This window comes from Euwallacea similis, chromosome 6, assembly GCF_039881205.1.
Source record: "Euwallacea similis isolate ESF13 chromosome 6, ESF131.1, whole genome shotgun sequence".
In the NCBI taxonomy this organism is placed as follows: domain Eukaryota; kingdom Metazoa; phylum Arthropoda; class Insecta; order Coleoptera; family Curculionidae; genus Euwallacea; species Euwallacea similis.
Genome location: NC_089614.1, coordinates 2,516,125 through 2,542,577, shown reverse-complemented (window position 1 = coordinate 2,542,577; position 26,453 = coordinate 2,516,125). Strand labels below are relative to the sequence as shown.

Sequence of the window (26,453 nt, the reverse complement as noted above, 5' to 3'; positions counted from 1 at the left end):
ACCCCTAGTTTTCATTAGAGGCAACATGACTGCCCAACGCTATATACAAGAAGTGTTGGAGCCATATGTGATTCCATATTTTCGAACTATCCCGAACGCTATTTTCCAGCAAGACAATACTAGACCTCATGTTGCTAGGCAAACAATAACGTTCATGGATCAACATTAAATCAACCGTTTACCCTGGCCACCTCGATCGCCGGATCTGTCTCCTATTGAACATGTCTGGGACATGATTGGCCGCAGACTGTTGAATTTACAGTACCCTCCACAGACTTTAGCAGCCCTTACTCATGAAGTTCAGATTGCCTGGAATGAGATACCTCAAGAAGACATTGACAATCTTATTAGATCCGAGCCCAGGCGTATCAATGAGTGTATAAGGAACCGTGGATGCTCAACACACTATTGAAAAGAAAAATGAAGTTCTTTCTCTGATCTTGCTGAAAATGTAATCATTGAATAAGTATGTGGTACTGAACATGTACAAAAAAAATTATCAAAATAAAATTATCTTTAATGGGTGTTTACCTTTCTTTGTCATGCAGTATATCTCTGAAGTTACGAGTTTTAGAAAAAAAAAATTTCAAATAAAAAATGTATTATATGAAAGGGGAAAACTTTTGGCATCATCACTGTTTCGATTCAAGGTCATCTTCAGGCTCTAATCAAGGTCAACTTTGTTTTTTCAAATAGAAACCCCACATTTTTTTGACAGATTCTGATTTGTTGTTCAAAATAAACATGTTTTTACTTGAAACATTTTTTTATTCATTTGAGAGTTTTGGCACAAATTGACATTTTTAAAGAATTTTGTTCTAACGAAAATGCTTGTATCGATACATTCAAGAGAAGAAATTTAAAAAAAAACATAATTTTTAAACAATTCAATCAAATAAGTGTTCAAAATGATGTCCTTCTACTTCAATGCATTTAGCGATCCTCATTTTGAATGACTGTTGGATATTCCAATAGGTTTCTGGTGGAATATTACGGCAAGCTACTCTTATTCTTTCTTTCATGTTTTCAGCAGTTGTTGGCACTTCAGCGTAGACGATTTCTTTTAATTACCCCCAAAAAAAGAAATCTGGAAATGTTAAGTCTGGTGAACGTGCTGGCCAGTTAACATAACCACCACGACCAATCCACTTTTGAGGAAACATTTCATCCAATTTTTCCCCAACAACTGTTGCATAATGAGCTGGGCACCCATCATGTTGATACCACATGGTCATTCGTCGATTTAGATTTACTTCTTCCAGAAGTATTAGCAAGTCATGTGCTAAAAAATCGAGATACTTTGCAGCATTAAGATTTCTATCGATAAAAAAGGGCCAATTAAATGTTCTCCTACAATGCCACTCCAAACATTTACAGTCCATGGACGCACATCTCGCAACCAATAGGGATTTTCAACAGCCCAGTAATGCATGTTGTGTCTGTTAACTTGCCCCTGGTTTGTGAATCCAGACTTGTCCGAAAACAACACATTCGAGAAAAAATCATAATTTTGTCTTATTTTTCTTTGAGCCCAAGTACAAAAGGTAACTCGGTTTTGAAAATCGTCACCATGTAGTTCTTGATGAAGAGAGAAGTGATAAGGATGAAACTTATGATTTTTTAAAATTTTACAAACACTACTTTGTGAAATACCAGACTGTTCAGCCAGTTGGCGAGTACTTACATGAAGATCAAGTGCAATGGCAGCTAAAATATAAATTTGATTGTCTTCATTTCCAACGACGGTCTTTGAGCGTGCTCTTTTTTGTATTTCGACACTTCCTGTTGCTCGAAATAAACTAACAATTTTATTGAAAAAAGTCCGTGACGGATGTACGTTTTGTGGGAAACGCTCGGCATAACGCTGCACCGTTGCAGTAAGACTTCTACCTGATTCGCCATAAGCAAAAATAATTTCAATTTTTTCGTCTTTTGAAAATCGCACTGCCATTTTACAATATTTATTATTCTAAAATTGAATTAAAACTGTAAGCGAGTAGGACTGTGGGTTCTATTTGTTTACAAATTGATAAAACATCTATTTATTAGGTTTTTTTATTCTTTCTTTATTCGACCAGAAACATATTGGAATATCCAACAGTCATTCAAAATGAGGACCGCTAAATGCATTGAAGTAGAAGGACATCATTTTGAATATTTATTTGATTGAATTGTTAAAAATTATGTTTTTTTTTTAAATTTCTTCTCTTGAAAGTATCGATGCAAGCATTTTCGTTAGAACAAAATTCTTTTAAAATGTCAATTTGTGCCAGAACTCTCAAATGAATAAAAAAATGTTTCAAGTAAAAACATGTTTGTTTTGAACAACAAATCAGAATCTGTCAAAAAAATGTGGGATTTCCATTTGAAAAAACAAAGTTGACCTTGATTAGAGCCTGAAGATGACCTTAAATCGAAACAGTGATGATGCCAAAAGTTTTCCCCTTTCACATAATCCATTTTTTATTTGAAACTTTTTTTTCTAAAACTCATAACTTCAGAGATATTTACGTGATACACTTAAAAACTCACCCTGTATTAACAGTAACGGTGTCCTCCTTGTACAGAGTTGAAGTTAAAGCGAATATAGTTAAAATTTTTAAGTGATTATGTCATTTTTCATGTCAGTTAAGTGTAAAGGTGCATTACATGTGAAAGCACAATCTATGGTGCTCAATGTACATGATGCACTAGTTCATCAATTGCCACACGAAACCATTAGAAGTTTAGTGACAAAATGTTCTCACATGACAGGAGTTAGTAAAAGGACAGTGTACAGCCTTCTGCAAGAACGGAAAAATGGAAGTGTAGCTCCTCCAAAGAAATCGACAGGACGAAAAACGGTAGAAATGGATGAGGACATCACAACTTGTGTACATTTTTTCTGTTGTACTATGTTGCGTTATTATTTTAAATATTGATATTTAAATAAACATTACGAGAAATTAAAAAAATATATACATTTAATTTCAAGCTATACCCTTCTTAAACTCTGCCACTGGTACTACATTTCATCCGCACTACTATTGTTTAAATTGTATGACCTATTGTATTTCTTAAGGGTCTATGGTGAGCACGACCTTAAATTGCGAAAATTGCCTGTTTACTATGAAAACCGTGCATTGTCTTTTCAAATTTTGGCGACTCACCCTATTAGTAAAAATTTGTGTTTATTGGTGTTCTGTGCTGCCAAACATTTTCAAATAGATTATAACAAAAAAATTTGAAATGTTTACTGAAATGGAGACTGATGAACATTTTATAAAATTATTCAAAATTTGGCAACACTTTCATGAAACTAATATTCCTGATAATCATTTGGCCGTAACAATTAGTAAATTACCAATTAGTAAGTAAAAAATAATTAGTAAACTATATATATATATAATCTTCATTTCATCGAAATAGGCTATCGACCATATTGGTCTTTCTGCCCTTGTTACATAATCAGGTGCCTAGGTCTACACAGAGAGTGGTCAGAACGGTATACATTGGAGATGCAAAGAAGACAAAAAAAAAAAAAAAAAAAAAAAAAAAATCGTTATTGTATATCTTCGCTCAGTTCTTCGTGTAACGTATTAGGAGGGGAGAGAAAGTGGGACTGTCGTGTTTGTCGTCTGAGGCAAAGTGGATTAAGTATTGTCCAGTTGTGTCGGTTGTTTTTCCATTTTGTCTGTATTTGTGATAGTCTGTCCGTTATTTTTGTCATGTTCGAACGCTCGTATAGTAATTGTATGGAGGGGTTGTGCAAAGGATTGTCAGGATGTCTTATTTTAGTGATGAGTCTCAGAGCGATTTGTTCTGTTGTCTGTATATGTCTTTTGGTTTTTTCGGTAGCGTTTGCTCTCACTATATGTCCGTAGTCTAAAAGGGGTCTGCATATCGATTTGTAAATTCTTGTCGCTGTCTTCGTGCTGACTCCCTTATTTTTGTATGTCAGTGCTCGGAAGTGTTTTGTTCGTCTCGTTATTTCTGTCCTTATGTTTTGTGCATGTTTGTTAAATTTCAATTTGTGGTCTATAGTTACGCCCAGGTATTTTACGTCGTTAGTGGGGTGAATTGTATGTCCGTCTGCTGTAAGTGTCGGGGAGTTTTCTTTAATTCTGTGATTTGTCAGTAAAAGCTGGTTCTTAGCGGAATTCGGTGTTAGCCTCCACTTATAAAACCAGGTCATAGTGTCGTCCATCAGTATCTGCAATCGATCCACGGCTTTCCTTGTCGTTTTGTCATGTACTACCAGCGCCGTGTCGTCCGCATATTGTAATATGTAGGCCGTTAAGTCTATGTCGTTTTTGTTCAGTAGGTTGTGGTTATAGATGTCGTGGCAATATACGTTGTAAAGTAAAGGGGAGAGGGGCGAGCCCTGGGGCAGGCCTTGCTGTGGGGAGAACGGGAATGAGAGCGTGTTGTCAATTCGAACTTCAAGTAGTCTATCGTCAAGTAAATTTTTTACTATGTGAACTAAGTATTTCGGTGTGTTGAGTCGATGTAGTTTGTATAAGAGTCCTTTATGCCAAACACTATCAAAAGCCTTATTGATGTTCATAAATAAGCAAGCTGATTTGTTGTTGTTTAGTTGTGTGGTCTGTATATTGTTCGTCAAGGTAAAGAGAGGGTGAATTGTTGATTGCTTCTTCTTAAATCCGAATTGGTAAATCGGTATGTGTCGTGCTAAATGTTCGTCAAGTCTGTTTTTTATGATGTTTTCGAATAGTTTACTTAAGACTGGAAGCAGCGTAATAGGTCGGTAATTCTGTACTTGTGAGTTGTCTTGTCCGTTTTTCGGGATCGGTATAATTATGCCTCTTTTCCAACATTCAGGTATTGTGTTATTGGTTATATGGTGGTTTAGAGCTCTCAGCATTACATCATGGGATTCTGGTGTTAGGTTTTTTAGTATTTGGCTCTTTATCATGTCCTTTCCTGGTGCTGTATTTTTGAGGTGGGTCAATCCTTCGTCGTATTCCGCGTCAGTAATTAGATTGTTTAGGTTGTTTGGGACTGTCTCAAAGTAATTGTCGTACCAGTCGTTAATCTCTTCCCATGTCTGTTGGTCAAAGTTTGGGTTGGTTGAGTTACTGAAAGTCCCCCGATAGTGCCTGGCGAATGCGTCAGCTTTTTGCTGGTCTGTGTACAGTTGATGTCCGTTTTCGTGGATGTATGCTGTGATATTATTCGATTTGTATCGGGACAGTTTTTTTATTTTCTGCCAGTACGATTTGCCTCTGTCGTTTTCTATCTCTTGGCAAGCTTTCAGCCATTTGTCCTGTCTGTATTCGTAAATTAGAGCCTTGATATTTCTGTTGAGTTTGTTTAACGTACGTTTTAGTTCATTGTCCTGTAATATTGTATACTGTCTGTATAAGTCTCTTTTCTGTTTGATTAGCCTCAGAATGAACCTCGGCAATGCGTGCTGATGGAAGCTTTTTTTTAACAGTGGTGTGTATTTTTCGACAGCCTGCGTTAGTTGTTGTTGAATCGTCTCAATGGTTATATCGCCTGTTTGTATAAAATTGTGTATGAATTGTTTTACTTTGTCTAAGTCTGTTCTCTGTAGATTAAGTTTTTTGTTTGGTTCTATGTTAGTCAGTGGAGTTTGCTCAATGTCAAGTTCAAAGGTCATTCCTAGATGGTCCGACCCAAGCTCGTTTGTCAATTTCACGTTGTTGATGTTTATGTCAAGGTTTTTCGTGTGTAGAAAAACGTCAGGTGTAGAGTCCGGGTTGTCAGGCATTAAAAACGTTGGTGGAGTTTCAACTTTCACAAAGTCAGAATTTCCGAGGAATGTTTCAAGCTGTCTGGTTTTATTATTGTTCATGTTTAAGTCTCCAATGATAATTGAATATTTATAGAGGCATGCCTTGGTCAGTATTGTCTGTTCTATTGGTGAAAAGGGATGGATATATACGAGGAAGATGTGGATTTTGTCGTCTAAGAAAGGGATAGTGAAGTGGATGCAGTCGTTGAGTCTGTTGTTAAGTGTTGGTGGGTTGGCCTTTCCAAGTTTGATCTTGGGATTTGCTAGGACGGTTGCCCCTCCCCTAGCATTGTTTATAATGTTGCCGTGTCTACATATATATTGCCAGTCTCTGTAGCGTGGTGTTTGTCCAGTCTTTGTCTTGGTTTCAACAAACAGACAGCAGTCAATGTCGTTGCGTTCTATGTAATTGTATATTAAGTGTTTCTTGTTGTTCAGTCCATTGATGTTGCTGTATATTATTGTGAAGGCTACAGATTTGTGATGGTCTGTCTTAGTTGTTCCTGTGGTTCGGTATGGGAGCTGCGGTTAGGTTCTAGGATATCAAGCATTAAAATATACATATAACTTCCGAAAAACACAACCGAGGTGTCAACTTTGAAGTCCTCAATAAATTGTTTTTTCAATTTCTTTAAGAGTTCATCTCGGTTGATGTTATTTGATTTGTTAATTTGATGTTTGTACTTATTGATTATATAGTCGTGTGTGGTTAACGGAGAGTGAATTCTGCTTTGTTCTTTGATTGGTTGTGACCCCTCGGTTGTTGTTCTGTTAATACACTTGATTTTCACATTAGGTATTCCCTCGATTGGTGCGGTTGGTCTTTTCGGGCACTTTCTGCTCCATGCTGCGTGTTCTTCTGAGTTGCAAGCGATGCATTTTGGCGGCAGGGGAGATTTGCATGTTGAGGTTGAGTGGGGGCCTTGACATTTAGTACACTTTATAGGTTGCTTGCAGTCTTCGGTACGATGTGAATATTGGTTGCATTTTTAGTAAACTATTAGTAGTACAAAATTAATTTAATTGGTTACAGATTCTAATATACGTGCGGATGTTAAAAGTCCCCCCCCCCCACTTTTTTTTTAATGGAACAAGATATCGACTTGGGGTCAATTACGTTCAATTTAGGGTCACACTTACTACATTCTGGAGAACAAATGACATGTGTCACGTGATCACTCTCGGAGAAGGCTCTGTCAACGCAATATTTTTAAATGGAAAAGGGGATCATGTGACATATCGTTTTAAAGGGAATTTAATTTCCTTTCCAGCGAACTATTTTTTATTAAAATCGGTTCAGTGGTTCAAAAATAAAATACAAAACTTATTAAAGAAAAACTTTTATTGAAAAATGTATAAATTATTTCAATAAGTGTTCGAAATGTTCACCTTGTACTCCCTGGCAATAAAATAGTCTATTTTCAAATTCAGCCCTCACATTCTGGAAAATTTCTGAAGAAACATTGGCACACACGTCTCTAATTCTATTAATAAGTTCATCGATATTTTGTGGTTTAGTCCAGTAAACCTTGGACTTGAGATAACCCCACAGGAAGAAATCCATTGGTGTTAAATCTGGAGAACGGGCAGGCCATTCTAAAGGTCCGCTTCTGCCAATCCACCTTCCGGGATAACTATCATTCAACCATTCTCTGATCAGTCTGTAAAAATATGGAATTGGAAGGTCGTTTCTATTTGAAATTCATCAGGATTGTCTTGAACTATTTGCAGAATGATTGGATTAAGTTGCATCCGCAACATATCCAGATACAGAGGACCGGTCAAATTTTCCCACAAAAATATTGGACCAATGATGTGGTCAGCTAATATACCAGCCCAAATATTGACCTTCTGGGAATATTGCGTGTGATCTTCACGAAAGACGTGCGGATTTACATTGGACCAATATCTGACATTTTGTCTGTTTACGATGCTATTAAAAAAAAAAGTGCTTTCGTCGCTGAAGCAAATTGATTTAACATACCCTGGATTTTCAGTTATTCGGTTGACGAGTGTTTCCGAAAATTGCAAACGTCTATCGGCATCATCTTCGGTCAATTGATGGAAAATGATTAGTTTGTATGGATGAAATTTTGACTTCTTTGGGTACTTTTTAACAGTCGTTGTAGATACACCAAAATTCAACGCTATACTCACTGTTGATTGCTGGGGTTCATTAATTACTGATTCAACAATGTCCAGCTGCTGGTCTTCGCAGAGTGCTTTGTGCGCCGATCCTCTTTGTCTCATAACACAACCAGTTCTTTGAAACTTGGAGACCAATTCTCGATAATATTTTCAACAGATAGGATTATCCGGAAACCTTCCATTAGAAATCCTCTCTGCTTCATGAAAATTACGACTAACTTCTCCAAAAATCAGAATAGTTTCGCATTTCTCTTCTAAAGGACGACTACGAACCATTTTCGAATTTTAGCAATAAAATAATATTGAAAATTTTAAATGAATACTGTTCAAATGTGCACAAAATAAAAATGATTTATTTTCTTTGTTGGATAATGCTTTCTTTCATAAGGCAAAATTTATGAAAGTATCACTTCCATCAGACACATAAATTATTTTTCGATAGATATGTTTGGTCTAGTCCCTCCAGGATTATATATATGTCGGAGTAACTTGTGTAGTATTCTCCATTTTTTTGTATTTGGTATATCGCTTTTTTTTATTAACAGAGAAAAGAAAGATAGAAGAGACAGACAAACCAGTTCACTATTCCACGACCGCTCTTCTTCCCATCAATCTATTAACTGCCAGTTCTTTGTCCCTATTGTCTTAACTTTCCCAGTTCTGGTGAGTCCTTCAGAACCGTGGGAAAAGTACCTGCTAGTCCCTATTACAAAGGAACTAATAGTTTAGTATCACCCAAATAATTAGCACACATGGCCACTTAAGCGCGCCGTGGCAATAGTGACCTCGTTCGACAGTGCTTTGTCTTCAGATGGCCCTGTCAGCCTGCCCTTCATCTTATTGTCTATCCTAATGCTACTTTTACAAATTTTAAAGACTAATAAATCTCCGACATATATTAGCAGCGACGGAAATTGCTGATAATTTGATATCTTTCTTTTCACATCACGGAATTCCTATGAAAGTAATCGTTGATAATGGAACCGAATTCAAAAACACTGTCGTAACGGAATTCTGAAATTACACAGAATTTAAATTCATTTTTGTTCACCGGAACATCCGTAATCAAACGGACTAATTAAAAGATTGCATTCGACTTTAACAGAACACGTAAGATTATTAAATAATCAAGGTCAATCGAAATTACCAGTCGAACAAAAGATGAAATATGCGATTTTGGCTTATAACTATTCAGTTCATTCGGCAACAAAATTTAAACCTATGGATATAATTAACGGACACATTGGCAATGAAGATCCTTTTAATATTAAATTAGATCAAATGTTAACGTCCAATTATGCGACGGAGCACAAAGATAGAACTAAGTTATTATACTCAAATAAATCAAAGGCTAGTTGAAAATAAGGGAAAAGTAATAGGAAAAATAAATGAAGGAAAGAATAATCCGTCTTTATTCGAACCCGCAAGAGAGGTTTATATTAAAGAAAATACGCGACAAAAATTAGGCAATACATTTAGACCTCCGATACAGTTAAAATCTACGAGCCCTAACCACTATATGTTGGGACAAGCCTCATATTTTCAAATAATATACGTTTACTATTGAATAGGTTATTTAATTAATTTAAGATTTTAGGTACTTATTTATACATATAAGCAACATATTATTTAGGTCTTTACAAAATCAAAATGCCCTAACTTTCTTGAATATACCATTTTAATACATTTTCTGCATAAATATGTTGACCACTATATGTTGGGACAGGTACAATTTATTTCCATACGCGGGTACGGGGATCATCAAAGTAAGCGTTGTAACAAATGCAATACGTTAGTTTGACAGCTATTAACACTTTATTATAATAGGTTATAGCTTATTTATTTGTATTGTTACAACTGGTGGTTTAATAAGTGAACTTATTGCAAAATGGGTCGAGGAAAAGCTACAAATCTAAAAATCTGTGAAATTATAGTCCAAAAATAACATCATGGTATACCAATGAGAGATACTGGTGAAGAATTAAGTATAGCAGGAAGCACTTGTTTATTCGTGATTCGTGGTAACAAGATGTTGATTAGATATGGCCTAATTCTTGATACGTCTAGTTAGCAATGGACTGAATGCTTGCGAAGGACCACCCTGAGTTCGCGGTCTCAGAGACACCGTGTTCGTGCAAATGAAGAAAACAAAAACCCGTTTTAACAGTAACTAAGGTTTATTGTTCACCAACAATTTCGAGTAATTCAGCAAAGAAGTAACAACTTTTCGTGACAAGTTAACTAGTGTACTAATTAACCGTGTATAGGAACCGTGAGTAAAGTAATCGCGTATGAATAACATGCAAAGTACGGAGTTAAGAGTCGACGGAGACGCACAAGAAGAGAGCGATTTTTCTTCTTGCAAAATCTTAAATACTAAAGTGAATGGTAAGCGTACATAGGCGTACCAAAAACCAGGAGGTCATCATCGGCACTTCTTCTAGATCTGTCCTTGTAACTTGCCTAACTTTAACAATATAATTGGGTTTTATTGGAGGGCGGTTAAGACCAGAATCAAGAACGTGTCTAAATTCTAGTACGCACAAAAGGTCGGCGAGAAGTTTTATTACATAGTTAGTCTAGGATCAAACGAAATGCGGACCAACATCTGGTCATACGGGCAAAGTGGCAAGAAAAACGAGTAATGTTCATAGGCGTAGCACACGGGCCCCTTACAACTAGTCACAGATTTAATACTAGGCTTATGAAGAATACAACTTATCGAACTATTAGATTAAATCAATTATCGGATATTCTGTCATCTACACAAGCCCTAACAGTACTGTTTATAACGTTATTAAAAAATATGGCGAAACCTGCAATATTGAAGTACGTGGAAAAAGTTCTGGAAGACCGAAACTACTTTCGGAACGACATCTTAGAATGTTATTAAAAATTTGTAAATCTGGGCGGAGAAACACCCTTAGAGAAATCAGTACATTGTGGAATGCACAAACAGGTCTTAAAATTGGTCGAGAATGCTGCCTGCAATATATCCATAAATGTGGCATGAGTTTCTATAAAGTTTGTTTGTTATTCCTAGTGTAAATGTTAAAATAAGTGAGTTAATTTTAGGCAAAAGAAAAACCATTACTAACATATGTACAAAAGAAAAAAAGATTAGTTTGGGTAAAATCAAACCAATCTTGGACAGAAAGAGATTGGAGTAAAATAATATTTAGCGATGAGTCAAAATTCGACGTTTGTGTGGGAGATTATCGAAAACGGGTTATTCGGACAAAGGCAGAAGCGCTTCACAAGGACTGCCTCAAACGAACTGTCAAGTTTCCACAAAATATTATGGTGTGGGGATGTATGTCCGCTAACGGGTTGGCAACATTAACTTTTATAAATGGCACTGTAAATGCCGTTAAATATCACGATATCCTCCAAAACTCGTTACTACCGAGTATTAATAAACTATATCCCACAACTGACTGCATATTTCAGCAGGATGGCGCATCATGTCATTCAGCAAAATCCACCAAAAAATGGTTTGGAGAACATAATGTAAAGGTTTTGTCGCTTCCTGCCAGCAGTCCAGACCTGAATGTTATCGAAACACTCTGGCATAAAATGAAACAGCAATTGAGAAATCATCCTCAGCGAACGGTCCCAGAATAGATGCGAAACTTCAAGAAATATGAAATAGTTTCACACTCGAGTTTTGCCGTTCTCTTGTATATTCTATGCCTGCTAGAGTTCGTACTGTTTTAAAAGCTATGGCGATGTGACTAGTTACTAAATTTAATTTTCTTGGTGTAAAAATTACTCGTGTCAACATATAGTGGTCAGCATATTTATGTATGAAGTTAATTAAAATTGTTTATTGCAAATACTGCAGCCTTTTCTTTGGTTTAAATGACTAAATCATATGTTATTAATATGTATACATAAGTACTTTAAATTTAAACTTAATGGAATGAAACAATTCACAGAAAACACGCTATTTGAAAAAATGCAGCCTGTCTCAACATATAGTGGTTAGGGCTCGTATAAACCCTGCTCGTAAAACAATGACCAGTATGGAACAAAAAAAGGTTCATATGGACAACGTTAAAAGACCGTTTAGGAACAGATAGAGTTTCGAATCAAAGTAATCATTTAAATTCTATTGTCCCTACTGTAATACGTAAATTAAAATTATCCATCTACACTGACTAATTTTAAAACATTATATTTCAGCATTTTGACCGGTGCACACGGAACTTCAACAGAGGAAAATGTCAAGATAACAGAATTAAAAGTTAACCCCGGTATCATACCTCTTAAAATCGGAAATGCCAAAATTATTGAGAATACTCACGCAATGATACATTATTATGATTTAAATCCAATTGTTGACCAAATGAACATACTAAGAGCAAAAACAACAAACGTGACAGAAACACTAGACACGATTAATCATTTGAAACCATATTTGGATGAATTTAAAAATTTCCTAGAAATATTAAAATTCGTTCGAGAAAGAGTAGAAAGGAAATTAAATAGAATTATACCAAACTATCCTAGAATAAAACGTGGATTAGCAAATGGCATAGGTACAATATTCAAAACAGTAACGGGAAATCTAGATGCATCTGACGGAGAAAGATACGATAAGCTCATAAACAATCTTCAAATAAATCAAAGAAATTTACAAGCAAGAATTCTAACTCAAGGCACATTATTTTTAACTGTATTAGAAAAATTTAATCAAACTTTATTGCTGTTATACAAAAACGAGAAATTAATTGAGGGAAAAATGAATCAAGTTTTATCATATGTAAGAGATGTAATTGATAGCAGAAACTATGTATTTCTAAAGGAAATAATTAACGAAATTGTTGACATATACGAGTTAATTAACTCTATTCTTCAAGATATAGAAAACTCAATAGGGTTTGCTAAGCTCAGGATTATGCACCCTAGTATAATTGAAACAAGGGATCTTTACAATGAATTGTATATTCTTCAGAATCAATTAGGAAAGAATCAACTCCCTTTAACTGTTACAATTGAAAACACTCCATTATTTGAAAAAATTATTAATATTGAATGTTTCATTTCGAATAATAGAATTACGTACATCCTCTACGTCCCGATTGTTCATAATCAATCCTTTAGTTACTTTCACTTGTATTCTATCCCTGTGTATGTGAAAGGTCTGTTTAAGGTTGTAATACTGCGAAATAAATTTCTCTTAATCAGTTAATTGTACTATACCTATTATAAGAAGGAATGTCAAAAGGTTAAACCAGAACTTTACCTGTGTCCTAGAGAAGATTTGATAGAAATTCAAGATAATGCCCCTTGTGAAGTTAAGCTGTTAAACTCTGATAAAATACTAATAGAGTTCCATAATTTAACTCACACAACTTAAAAAAATGTATACAAATTCCTATTTCTCCTAAGAAGATGGAAACTTACCTTGTTGTAAAGAAACAATTTCTTAATAAATCACTCAATTGCAATGATCCAAATTTCGACATGAATATCTATAGCCTCTTAGTTTCGTTCTCAAATATAATAAGTATCCTGTTTCCTTTTATAATTTCCCTGGATAAACAATGTTCTCTTTTCTGAAAGGATATAAACAAAGCACTGCATCTATGTAATTAGAAGATGCTACTTTTTTTTGTAGGTGAGAATTTTACCACTTAAAGTTTGAGTCACATTATCTACTGAAAAAGTGTCTTTTATAAGGGCTAAATGTGTAAATTGGTGAATAAGAGACAACAATCCAATTTTGAACAGAAGTTTTGGCCAAAGTTACTTGTATCTCCCTGGCATCTTACTCATCAGAGATCCATCCAGAGATCTTAAGTATATGCTTGGTAGTTTAATCTTTTTTGTGTTCTGTAGTTCGCTTTATCTTACCATATGCCAAATACTATCGACCACAAAAGTGGCCGACCAGTTTCAAATCAAAATCGCTTGCGGTACTATGGGTCGGATAGTTATAAATCGGATTTATGAAAATTCGATTTAAAAAAAAATTTATTGTCTATTCCCAAGCGAAAGCTAAATTACAACTGCCACTACTACTAAACAAATTTGAACGAACTAAACTTCTATCAAGGATGAATGCGGGTTCCCAGGAAAATGCATGGTAGCAGTTTTACGGGAACTGCTGCTTTGAGACAAATCTTGGAATTAATTTGTGGAATGTGATTACACTGCATTTGCCTGAGAATGTAACTGGATAACTTTTTTTGTCACACTTGACCTAGATTACTTTTTGTTGGATCCTCCTTTTTGTGTATATACATCAATATTTTGCACATAAACATGTATTGTTGGCCCAATTCATTAAGACAATCTTATTTTTTTATATTTTTTCTGTTCATCGTTCATCTGCAATGCCTCCAAATCTAAGCAATAACATTAAAAATAATATAGTACTTTTGTACGAACAAGGGCGTAATGTTTCCGAAATTAGTCGTGAGTTGAATATTACGGTACGTAATCACATTGTCTTTTTTCAATTAAGGTAACTTTATCACTGGCTTAAATTTGGGGACGTTTTTTTGTTTATATTGTTACTTCTGGCAAGAATTTCATCTCGAGTTGAGCGAAAAGTCTGTGAGACGTCGGCTGTGTTATACAGGGTGTTTAAAATTCGATGTGCTATTATTGCTATCTCTTAAACAGGAAAAGTTACAGGGTTGGTTAAATTGAAAAAAATGTGCCAAATTTAATACTCTTCTAAGAACCAAAAACAATGTTGCCGATTGATTTTTAGTTTCTGAGTTATTATGAAAAAGCTAAAATTAGGTCGAATTTAATTTTCTAAATAAATCGATAACTAAAGGTTTTTCATCAAAACGTTTGATACAAGAACTTCATAGTTTTCTTATGTCTACAAAGCAGTAAATTTCAAAATTTTAAATGTTCCTTAGCTTTTGAGATAACGACAACAACTTGAGTTTTTCAAATACGGACCTATGGATGTCTCGGTGATTTTTAAAAGTTCTTAATAACCCCTTTACAATGTATGACAAGATATGACGATGTATCACAAGATAGATTTTTTTTGTTTTAGCTTAAAAAAAAAATGCTGCATTTTTCTCTCAATAAGCTAGGCCGGTCTTGGAGTACCAAGTAAAAAATGCAATTATTATGTCTCAAAAGTGTTATGCAGGCAAATAAATTATCAATCAAGCCACAGAAAATGAATAATAAATTAGTATTATAATAACATTAACTGGCCAGCACGGTCCCCGGATGTAAACGGCATCTTATAAAGCTTAAAAATGCCCCCAACTTTGCCCTAATTTAACCGACCTCGTATCTCTACAAATAACCGAGATTCCCATAGTTAAGCTCGTAAAATGGACACCCTGTATGTATTCATGTAGAACAAAATTGTTAACAAGCAGATAAATGGAGTAAAACTCATTGGAAAAGATCTTCTTAATTACTCATGGTAACAGTTTACAATACGGTTTTCTCTTATTTTCTTATTGTGAGGAATATTTTGCATATAAACAGGTTCTACCGTGTGTCCTAAAAAATTTTAGATGAAGTAGGCCATGGAGTTATTTGACAGCGAATCCGTATGTCTTTGATGTTCTGCGAAATCTGGAACATAAATGAGCGAACTTAACCCTATTTAAAAATACAACTCTGTTGTGCTAAAATACAACTCTGTTTACCTATATTATTAGTTTGTTTTTATTTAAAATAGTCTTTTCTAAGGCTCCACGGACATGTGTGTTGCTAAGTTAAAGTTGTAAGTACGTTTGTATGTCTCTTTCCGTCTGCAGACTATTTCCATTACTCGCCTCACATCTTCAACAAGTTCTAGGGTTCACTTAATTGGTCTACCACTTTCTAATTTTTTTTGGATACTGCCCGTTTCACGAAACAATTTCACAATATAATTCAAATTGTTACAAAATTGCATTTCCAGCACTGCAATGTAGGGAAACTTTTCACGAAACCCTTAAAGACACGGTTGAATTTTATAAGCCTATTCTCCGCTTAGGAATTGGCCATTCAGATAATAAGATTCAACCATAAAGGCTTTTTGTTCGAGTGTAAACACCATTTTTAGCGCCCAGAAAACTTTAACTGACCAATACACAAGTTCGTGGAACCTTGGCAAAGACTATCTTTGTGGTGCATTATACACTCGAGAGCAGTTCACTCCGAGAACCTGTACCGACAAGTGACATTCACAGGAGTGACAGTTGACGAGTAGCAGGGGCGGAAATAGCGAAAGAGTTCGTTAGCTATATAAACTCAAAACGACCTTTAAAAGCTCTCTTATTATTTATTTTTTTCTTAGCTCTCTCGAGATAAAGTACCACGATTATCACCCTCAATATAGTACATACAGACTGTGATAATAAACGTAGCAATAGTTTTGTGTAAATAAAGATAGTCGAGCAGTATCAGCGCGTATTTTGTATCTAGAACTAGTATCCTTGCCGGGTGAGAATACTGGTCACTTCAGCATGTTCACCTCGTAACGGAAATATAGATTACTTCGTTAGTACCAACAGCACACCGTGTTACTCCGAATCCCATCGGTAAACGCAAACCCCTATAAACCCGACATCTTTAACAAAAGTCAACTAACAATTAAAGTAAACAAAGTTATTTTTTGAAACGAGGTTAGGTTCGTTCATTTGTGTTCGAGATTACTCAGGACATATCTGTCGGGTTTTTAGGTGTTTGCGTATACCGATTGGATTCGGGGTAACGCTGCGTACTATTGGTTCTAACGGGGTAATCTATATTCCCGTAACTAAGTGAGCACGCTGAATGGACAGTATTCTAACCCGGCCAAGATACTAGTCCTAGGTACAAATACGCGCAAATACTACTTGACTATTTTATTAACACAAAACTATTATTATCACAGATTGTATGTATTATACGAAGGGTGATAATTGTGGTACTTTATTACGAGACAGCTCTGAACTTTTAGGGCCGCGAAGAGAAAAGCAAGAGTCAAGAGTCTGTGAAAGAGCCAAAAAACCAGAGGGTGAAGAGAGCAAAATAATAAGAGAGATTTTCTAGGGTCGCTTTGAGTTTATATAGCTAACTAACCCTTTCGCTATTTCCGCCCCTGTCACTCGTCAAATGCCATTGATGTGAGTGTCACTTGTCGGTGCAGGTTCTTGGAGTGAACTGTTTTCGAGCGCACTGTAATTTGAATAATGTACCACAGACATGTGGAGACATGTGGTGCATTATCCACATTACAGTACGTTTCTCATTTGTGCAATTGGCGCATTAGGTCAAGCTAAATCTTATTTAGCAGAGATAACGAACGAGGATGGTTCCCTGAATGTTGACTACTTAAAGGAAAACGCAAGTATTTTGAGAGTGCAATCTCGTTCTCGGCATTGCAATCTGAAAACGTACACCTCTTTCGTCGATTATACGTTAAAACGAAATGATGTATCGGGTCTATGCCGTTATTGTTGTGATTGCGCAAATGGGAAGCGTACTGCCGGTTGTTGTTCTCATGTGGCTGCAATTATTTATTATTTATCACATGCTCGTTACTTAGCCCGAATTATCAACCCGGCCGAGATTTTAACCAACATGTTTAAAACCACTGGTTTCGTAGGTGTCCAAGAAAACAGTGATACGGATGAAGACGCTGACGTCACAACCTTCTCTGAATAATAATCGATGTTCTCAAAAACATTGAATATCTTCACTTCTTTCTGGGTACATAAATTGTACTTACTTGTTCGTCACTTTATAGGGCAGCTCTAGGGGCTCTATGCTGTGTATATTGTATAGCGACGTCATTTGGTGTTGGTGCTGTTTTTCGCCGTGTTAATTATATGAATAATATGGATTTAGATTTATAAATTATTCATACTTATATGCAAATACTTCGAATCGCTATATCCCAAATACTGAAATTGGTACAAATCTGATTCAATGTGAGTAGGTACTTCGACAGGCTCTGTACACAGTGTGCAAAAATGGTTGGTGTACCAAAGCGTGAACTCCTCTAAAACGACCTTAATTTTTTTTTTCAGACTTCGGCCCTTTGGTATCAACCGGCAAACCTGTAAGTATAGGAAAATAAGAAGGCGGTTAATGAAAGACGCATGATTTTGCTCCACGCTATAAGATGAACAGTTCCCGAGATAAGAAGTTTTCAAGTTTTCACACTCAACCTCTTTCCACTCTTAAACGGTGAAACTTAGGAAATTCAAATTTTAAGTGGTCAGTCCTTTGAGTGATAGAAACAATTGGTAAAATTTTCAGATCTATCGTCCGTGGGGGTCGAATTGACTACTTAATCTTACACGGCCTTTCTGAGCTACAGGGTCATTTATATCCCCAACTACTCATTATGAGCATATTTTCAAGCTTTGAATCTCGATAATTAGGGCACATGAAGTCCAATTGCCACACATAGTATGTCAGATTGATAGCCTAGAGGTTCCCTTTTCGAATATTCACACCAGAAATTTACAGGTTGTAACATTTCTGAAATACAGGGTCATTTATATACCCAATTACTCATTATGTGCGTGTTTTCAAACTTAGAATCTCGATAATAAGGGCAGATGAAGTCTAATTGCCACACATAGTATGTCAGATTGATGGCGTAGAGGCCCCCCTTTTGAATATTCACACTAGAAGTTTACAAGTTGTAACATTTCTGAACTACAGGGTCATTTATATTCTCAATCACTCATTATGTACATTTTTTCCAACTTTGAATTTCGATAATCAGGGCAGACGAAGTCCAATTGCCGCATATAATATGTCAGATTGATGGCCTCGAGGTCCCCTTATCGAATCTTCAAACCAGAAGTTCATAGGTTTTAAAGTGTTTCAACTACGAGGGCATTTATGTGATGTGTGATAATCAGTGGATAACATAATTTTGTTTAGACGCAATGGGCATCGTTGCCCAAGTGTTTGAACCTTTATTTGTTTGTTTGATTTTATGTTTATTATGGCGAGCCTGCGAGCTCGGATCTTGATTCCGATGTGCCAGAACCAACTGGTCCATCCTAATGTAGACAGTTTTAATAAATTTTGTTTTTCAAAATCAATTTACGATTTTATGTATTCGTCGCCTTATTATAACTGGCGCAGTTCGTAGGATTCCGAGAAGATAACATCGTTAATATTTTGTATTTTCGCATTAATCTCGGTATTGTGAAACCCTCTGGAGGCGACTTGACGAAAAAACAAAGACCACCATTAATTGTTATTTCGAAACCCTTTGGTTCTCACTGAAGAAACTCATCTGGAAGAACGCCAGAAACCTGATTTCCCAAACCTGGCCCTCACGGTCAACTGCCCTGATTATTGGAATCACCTGTGGACCCACCCCAGTACTAATAGTCTAAGGTAAGTCGTTGACTACACCATATAAACTGCTACCTAAATTTATTTATTTTTTTATTATTTTTTTTTCTTTTCTTTTCTTCTTTTTTCTCTATCTATTAGTTCACATTAAGTTAAAAGTTAGCGATCACCCAGTTTTATTTTGTCAAAATGGCGCAAAGTTCTACTCACTGCTAACCTTCTGCCAATAATTATTTTTCATATAATAAAGTATTTAAATTAATACAAAAATTTGATGGTACGAAAACACAATTGCATAATTTCATAGATATTAGTGATTTCGCTTACAGTTGTTTTGATCCTTAAGAACTGAATATTTTCCAATTTATTATAAAATCAAAATTAGAAGGTCCCGCTTTGGACTACGTAGCGTCATTGGAACTAAATGATTGGCAAACCATAAAAAATGAATGGATAAGGAAATTTGGGGAGTCGCATGATATTCATTGTTTAGCCCATGAAATGACCCATTCGAAACAACTTATAAACGAGAAGCCATTACAATTTGTTTAGCGTGTCGAAAACCACCTCTTGCAAATTCAAAAAATTATTAAATATGATACTGGATACAATGCATCTGCTCGGAATGTTTTACGCGAATATCATGAAAAATCCGCCCTTTTAACCTTTACGAATGGTCTAAAAGATCCTCTTTGCACAACCATTCGTTTACAAAAACCCGCGTCTATTGCAGAATTAATACATTTAATAAATGATTTTGAAAATCAACAATTCATGCTTAAACAAAGCGCTTCTCGTTTTACTAATGCTAATTCACAAACTTTGTCATTAAATACCATTCCGCAACATCCTCAAACCTCTTTACGTAAACCTCCAATTAAGCTTGTTAATAAAAAATGTTCTTTTTGTAATAAACTCAGGCATAGTGTGGAATCTAGCTACGCTAAACAAGCCTCAATAAAAACTGAAGAAACTTCAAGTGCAATTAAAACTTGTACAGATCAGTCTGTTATCAATAACCAACCGAAACATGAATCCGCTGATCAAATTTTGAAGTGCTAAATACTTGATGAAAATTTTTGTGTAGCGGCATCGGGAAATTAGAATCTTTTTTTGCGAGGAGGGGGAAATCTTCTAAAGACACCCGGCCTGGTCGTCAGCCGGGTAGTGTGGGATGTGACCGCAACTGGTGCGCCCACCTACCCACTAAATCCGCCTCCCCTCTTCCGCCCCGGAACCGCCTCTCGGCATTACATCGGGGACTCCTGTTCGCCCGGTCTAGGTACGGCCACGATTCCGCACCTCACTCTTCTTCCTTTCGTTCTTCCTGGCAATTTTTGCTCTCAGAATATTTTCAATCAGTCTCTCAAACAACCCCCAATTCTCCCTACTCTCCACCAATTCATTCCCTATAGTGCTTTGGTTCAGGTCGAGTCCCCCCTCCCTCGCCCCGCACGATAGTTTTCCCATGCCGGACATCCCCAGAGTGTGTGCTCTGGGGTATCCTCCTGTTCTTCACAAAACCAGGACTCCGCACTCCTCTCAGCTCCGATCCGTCTCAGGAATTTTCCGAACACGCCGTGCCCCGTAAACACTTGAGACAGCATGCATCCACTCTTTGTCCATTCACATTCGTACCCCTCCCACTCCATTTCCCATTTCTCCAGTACCCACCTTCGTACCTCCCCGCTGTGCTTTCTCCCCATTTCACACATCATACACCTCTCTTTCACTCTTATTCGCACCGGCGGTATCTTGGCTAGGGCCAGCACCGCCGCGGTTGGAGCCGTTCTATAAGCACTGGCCACCCAGAGTGCTAGCGAGCGATACGCCCTCTCTAGGATGGCGTCATACTTTTTGTACTTTTTTGTACTTTTGTACAGCTCCGTCTGCCAGACGGGAGCCGCGTACAGTAGGACCGACGATGCCGCCATCACCAACGCCAGGTCGTCCGCGTACGCCACCGGAGTGACGCCCTTTGGATAACCCACCGTTAGCAGTTCGTCGTAGTACAGGTTCCACAACACTGGTCCCAGGACGGACCCCTGAGGAACCCCACATGACAGTTTGCGAGCCTCCCCGTTAGGCAACGTCAAAATTTTATCATGCAGGTACGACTGCACAACATCAGTTAGGTACCTGCTCACGTGAGATCTCCTGAGCACCTCTACTATGTGGTGTCAGGACGCGGAATTGAACACATTCTTAACATCAATGGTTACCATAACACAGAAGCCTGCGCGCTTGTAATCCGTTCTCCTGATCTTCTCTACGATATTCATCACACCCAGCATGGCGTCCATGGTGCTCCTGCCCTTCATGAACCCATACTGCCTTTCACTAATCATGTCATGCGCCTTCACCTCTTCCATCAGTCTGGTGTCGATCACCTTCTCCGTTACCTTTCCGAGTCCATCGATTAAAGAGATGGGCCGATACGAGGCCTCTGCACCCGGCTCCCGCTTCGGTTTCTCCAGCAGGACCAATCGGGCCTTCTTCCAGACCTTCGGAAAAACCCCCGAGGTCAAGATGCGCAAAACGCAGTCGGCCATACCCTTGGGCACTGCCCCAAGATATAGCTTTAAGATCTCGTTCGGTATCCCATCTAGGCCTGGAGCCTTGCGGCTCTTGAGACTCCCAACTGCCTGCCGAATCTCCTCCGCTGAGACCCGAGCCACGTGTTCGGTCCCCGATTCCCTTGGCACCCATCCGATCTTCTCTTTCTTCGGAAAGAGTTCGTCCACCTGCCGTAACATTTTTATTTCCGGCAAGTGACTCATCCTGAGATGTCCAAGTTTCCCAGCCACAATCTTGTAGCCGAGATCCCAGACATCCGTCTCCAGATCATCGCACAACCTCTTCCACGACTCCCTCTTATCGTTCCGTATGGACACCTTGAGGGTCTTACGTGCTTCCTTGTATTCCCTTTCTGCGCTCGACTCCCTTTCCCTCGCTCGCTCCCTTGTCCAACACTTTCTCGTCCTAATGCATTCTCTCCTTCTCTCCGTAATCTCCTCGTTCCACCAGTACGTCGCCTTCTTTCCTCGTCCGTTCCCCTCGTCCCGTTTCCTAAAACAATCGTCGCAGACGCCGCTTATTTCTCGAACTATTTCATCGGGAGTTTTGGCGACGCTCAGACCCCTGCACCTTTACGTACCGGTTCATTTTCTCCATTCTTTTCTAATTTACTATTCATCCTGCTTTCCCCACACCCCCCACTGCCACCAAGTACACCTCCTACCCGTGCTATCCGGTAGGAAATGTGGTAAAACTTGGATATCACGGAAACCACTTAGAGCGTTACTTTTTTTTCCGTAATCTACTCGCTTAGTAGTTCACCAATATGTTTTTTTTTGTGCGGAAATGCTTTGTTCAAAACTTTGCTTTTCCACATTTATTTCAATACTTGACTCTCTTACGGGACCGTGGAGCGAACAGGGGTGCTGGGTGGGATAAATAAAAATAAATTGAGGTAAGTTGAGGTAAGCTGAAGTAAGTTGAGGTAAATTTAGGTCCCGTGGATTGAGCAATCTATCGGGCGCGTCCCCCGGGTGGCGGATAGGGGAACGGCCAGGACTTCTTGCGAGGTCACTGGTTAGTGGGAATAATAAGTGATGGCTTCAGCCTAAAAACTGCAAGTCCGGAACGAAAACTTCCGCCGTGGACCAGCTTATCAAACCGTAAACAGCTGATGGATTTCGGCAACGGGGGCAAGGATGTCTTCGAGGCCGGGGTGGATCAGGTGAACGGGGATCCCTTCGGGGATCAAGTGGTGAGGCCACTATAACACCTCCCAATTCTTGTGGCATGGCGCGCGCCCAAGGGATGCAAGGATGGGGGGAAGCCCAATCCTCAGCGGCCTCGAAGGGGTCCACACTGTGGACACGGGCTTGGCGAGCGCGCGGTACCTTAGCTGAAATTGTACTTACCTCACAAAGTGCAACTTCTCCCAACTTACCTGTCATCCTTTGAAATTCCCACTCTTCGGAGTATCCTGTTCTTTCCCCACTTATCCAAGGAGCAAACCGCAAACAGCCGATGGGTCTTGGTGGGGGTTGCAGCGATGTGGTCAACATCCGAGATGATTGGGTGCGCGGGTACCCTTAGGAGTCGTGTGGTGAGGCCACTATAAATACCTCCCAAATCCTAAGGTGGGGTGCGCGCCGATGGGATGCGTGGCTGGATGGAAGACCAGTTCCGAGCGGCTCCGTCCACTTTCATCCAGTGAACACAGACGTGGCGAATCTGCGGTACTCAAGCTAAAATTGTACTTCAATCCTAAAGTGCGATTTGTCCACTTACCTTATCCTTGTTGATGAACCATCTTTTTGGAGTGTCCTGAAAAAATTATCCAAATTACTAGTCTATTCCTATCCTAAATAACCTGTACTTACCTAATACTTACCTGGATGATGTGAAGTCCGTATGTGTGAAACCTGGAAAAAAAAATGATGAGTGACTTAAAAAAACAAGTACCCCAGGCGGGTGGTAATCCCGCCACCGGCTCCGACCGGGTGAAAGCCCCGGTGACCGGTGCTGGCCCCAAGAATTCTGGGGAGGGCCGAAGGCACTTGAGGAAGAGCAGCCTGCCGGATAGGCTGGAAAGAATGGAGGTGAGAGAGGGGTTCGAGAGGAGCTCCAAGCTCAAGCGAACCCCACCAAAGGGGGAGAGAGGAGCGAAGGATGGTGCGGGAGACAAGGACAAGGACAAGGAGAGGACTGGAACGGCAACAAGGGAGCAGGTAAGGAGGGCGAGTGAGGGGGCAATGAGGGAGGAACTCTCCTTTGTCCTCTCGGAGGAGATGCCTCCACCTGCGAGTACCCCGAAGCGGGGAAAGCGGAGAAGGGCAGAGGAGAGCTTCTCCCTTTCTTTTACAGGGACGGCATTGGAGGAGGCGATCGCGAGGGTGGAGGACCTCGATCGCCTCCTCAAGAATGGATACAGGCCGAGGCAGGACGTCATCAATGCCGTGTCGGGCATGATGAGCGCGCTGCGCAGGATGGCGCGCTCTGTTAGAACGGTCACGGCGGAGACGGGTAGAGGACGAGGAGAAGGACCGACTCAGGGCGGAGAATCATGCTCTCAAGGGGAGGATTGCGGCGCTGGAGAGGGAGGTGAGAACGGCGGCAGAGACTATCGCATGCGCCGTCCAGACAGAGACAGAGGAGGAGAGGAGAGCGGCGGAGCAGTTAAAACGGATCCGTGGACTGGTCGCCTCCGGAGAGCTGCTTGCAGCGATCCGGGAGCGGTGGGAAGCGGGTCTGTTTAGACGGACCGAGGTGGCTTACGGGGACCCCTTTTCGGAGGGGTACAAGAGCGACCTAGGGGTGATTGTGGGGGAGGGGAAGAGCCCTCTGAAGGAAAGGGCCCTGGCCATGCAGCCGGAACTGGGGGAAGTGGGGGAGGACCACGAGGCAAGGGTAATACCCTTCCTTGTGCAGTCCTGTAGGCTGAGTAAGGAGGGCAGGACGGAGACGCTTCGTCTTCTCCCGCCAACTGCGTGGAGAGCTGGATCCCGAGGCTGTGTTCGGAACGCTGAGGGAGCTGGTGAGGACCGCGCAGGGGGAGGGTAGGGCGAGGGTGGTCGTCCCCCAGGTATCCGGGTCGGACCCGGTCAAGCTCCGGAAGCTGGGCGAGCTAGCGGCGGATGGGAGCGGGGTAACACTACGCTTCTATCTGCCAGGCAAGGGGGAGAGTGGAGAGGGGAGGGCCTCCTCCTAGGAAGAGGAGGTCATCCTAGTAAATAGGGAAGAGGGAACCACCTACTTGGAAGTGCTGAAGAAAGTGCACCAGGTGGTGGCAACCGGGGGAGCAGAAGTGAAGGTATGCACGGTCCGGGAGACCAAGAAAGGTGAGGTCCTCCTGACCGTGCCCAAGGGAGGGAAAGGGGACCAGGTGCGGGAGCTGCTCTCGAGAGAATTGGGGAGAGGTCGTATACGGGGGGGAGCTGGGAGACCGGTGGCCTTCCTAGTTTACGGCTTGGATGGAGTGACCACGGGGGAGGAAGTGGGAGGGGCGGTGGCAACCGCGGCCGGTGTGGAGCAGGGGCGGCTACGGCTGTTAAGCCTACAGCCTAGCTTCGGGAGCTGCCAAACCGCCACCTGGTGGAGGCCGAGGCGGCGGCAAGTGTCCGGCGGATCGCGGATCTCCGGATCGGCATCTCACGGTGCCGGCTGCGGGAGCGACGGGTGTCCGGCCGATGCTACCGGTGGTGGGAGGGAGGCCATAGGGCAGGAGAGTGTAAGGGGCAGGACCGCCCTCAGCTCTGCGCGAGATGCGCGCAGGGGGGCTACAAGGCCGCCACCTGCAGAGCCGAACGGTACTACTCCCTGTGTAAAAAAGAGAGCCATAGTGCGGGGGGACCAGGGTGCGAGCCCACCCCGAAAACAAGGGGGGAACACAAAGCCAAAGGCGAGCCTAAGGCCAAGGGCGAACTCAAGGCCAGGGAGGGTCCAAGGGGGACGCCAAAGATCGGAGAGGGACCGGTGGCGGCCTCCACACCCAGGACGGGGTGTGAAGGGGACGACTCCCCAGCCACCAGCTTCCTTCGGTCGCTGGCGGGAGATGGAGTGGGAGACGCCAGGGAGTAGACTAGGAAGGACTAGGAGAGGACATGGGTGAGAGGGTGTGAGTGTGACTGTTAGAGTGAGTATGTCTGGGGTCATGGCGTCTGACAGAAAGCTGCGGTGCCTGCAGATCAACCTGGACAGGGGCCGTCTCGCGATGGATCTCATGTACCAGGTGGTCAAAGAGCAGGGCATCCATGTGGTGTTCGGACAGGAACCGTGCGTGGTGGAAGGGAGCTTAGTCCGGGACAGGTGCGACGATGCTTTTATCCGGCTTGCGCCGGGTGTGAGCGTGCCGTCAATCCACCGAAACCGAGGGTTCCTTGCTGCGGAGGTGGACGGCGTCACTCTCGTCTTCGTGTACTTCTCCCCAAACCGGACCACCGCCGACTTCGAGGCGTGGCTTCAGTAACTGGAGGGGTATGTCAGGGGGCGTGGCGGCAAGAGGGTTCTCATCGCTGGGGACCTGAACGCTAAGAGTGGGCGGTTCGGCTCCTGGGTGACGAATGCCTACGGGCGGGTCCTGGAGGAGTTCCTGGATGCCGGGGAACTCGTCCCCATCAACACCGGGGGCGAGTGGACGTTCGGGAACTGAAACGGCAGGTCCCTGATTGACGTGACCACGGCAGGTACGACTGTGCATGGTTGAGTGCGTGATTGGAAGGTGGAGACGGTAATGGAGGGTGGGAGTGGCCACAGG

General features: G+C 40.5%; 1 protein-coding gene across 1 annotated transcript; it reads right to left on the bottom strand.

The window, feature by feature from the left end:
* Positions 1-20,464: 20,464 nt before the first annotated feature.
* On the bottom strand, positions 20,465-23,262 carry LOC136409555 (uncharacterized). The gene is made up of 5 exons (XM_066391135.1): positions 23,145-23,262; positions 22,853-23,099; positions 21,409-22,333; positions 20,643-21,303; positions 20,465-20,595 (listed from the first exon to the last, which is right to left on the bottom strand). Exons 1-5 carry the CDS (start codon positions 23,260-23,262, stop codon positions 20,465-20,467), a joined length of 2,082 nt encoding a protein of 693 aa, XP_066247232.1.
* Positions 23,263-26,453: the final 3,191 nt, after the last annotated feature.

What these genes read in the sequence shown, in the direction of transcription:
- LOC136409555 (XM_066391135.1), bottom strand. Translation starts at nt 23,262, where the DNA reads ATGTTGACCACATCGCTGCAACCCCCACCAAGACCCATCGGCTGTTTG. An exon ending in GTTTACGGTTTGATAAGCTG is followed by an intron (nt 22,334 to 22,852) that starts GTCCACGGCGGA and finishes CGGTACGTAAAG; the next exon opens with GTGCAGGGGTCTGAGCGTCG. An exon ending in TCCGGCATGGGAAAACTATC is followed by an intron (nt 20,596 to 20,642) that starts GTGCGGGGCGAG and finishes AAAGCACTATAG; the next exon opens with GGAATGAATTGGTGGAGAGT.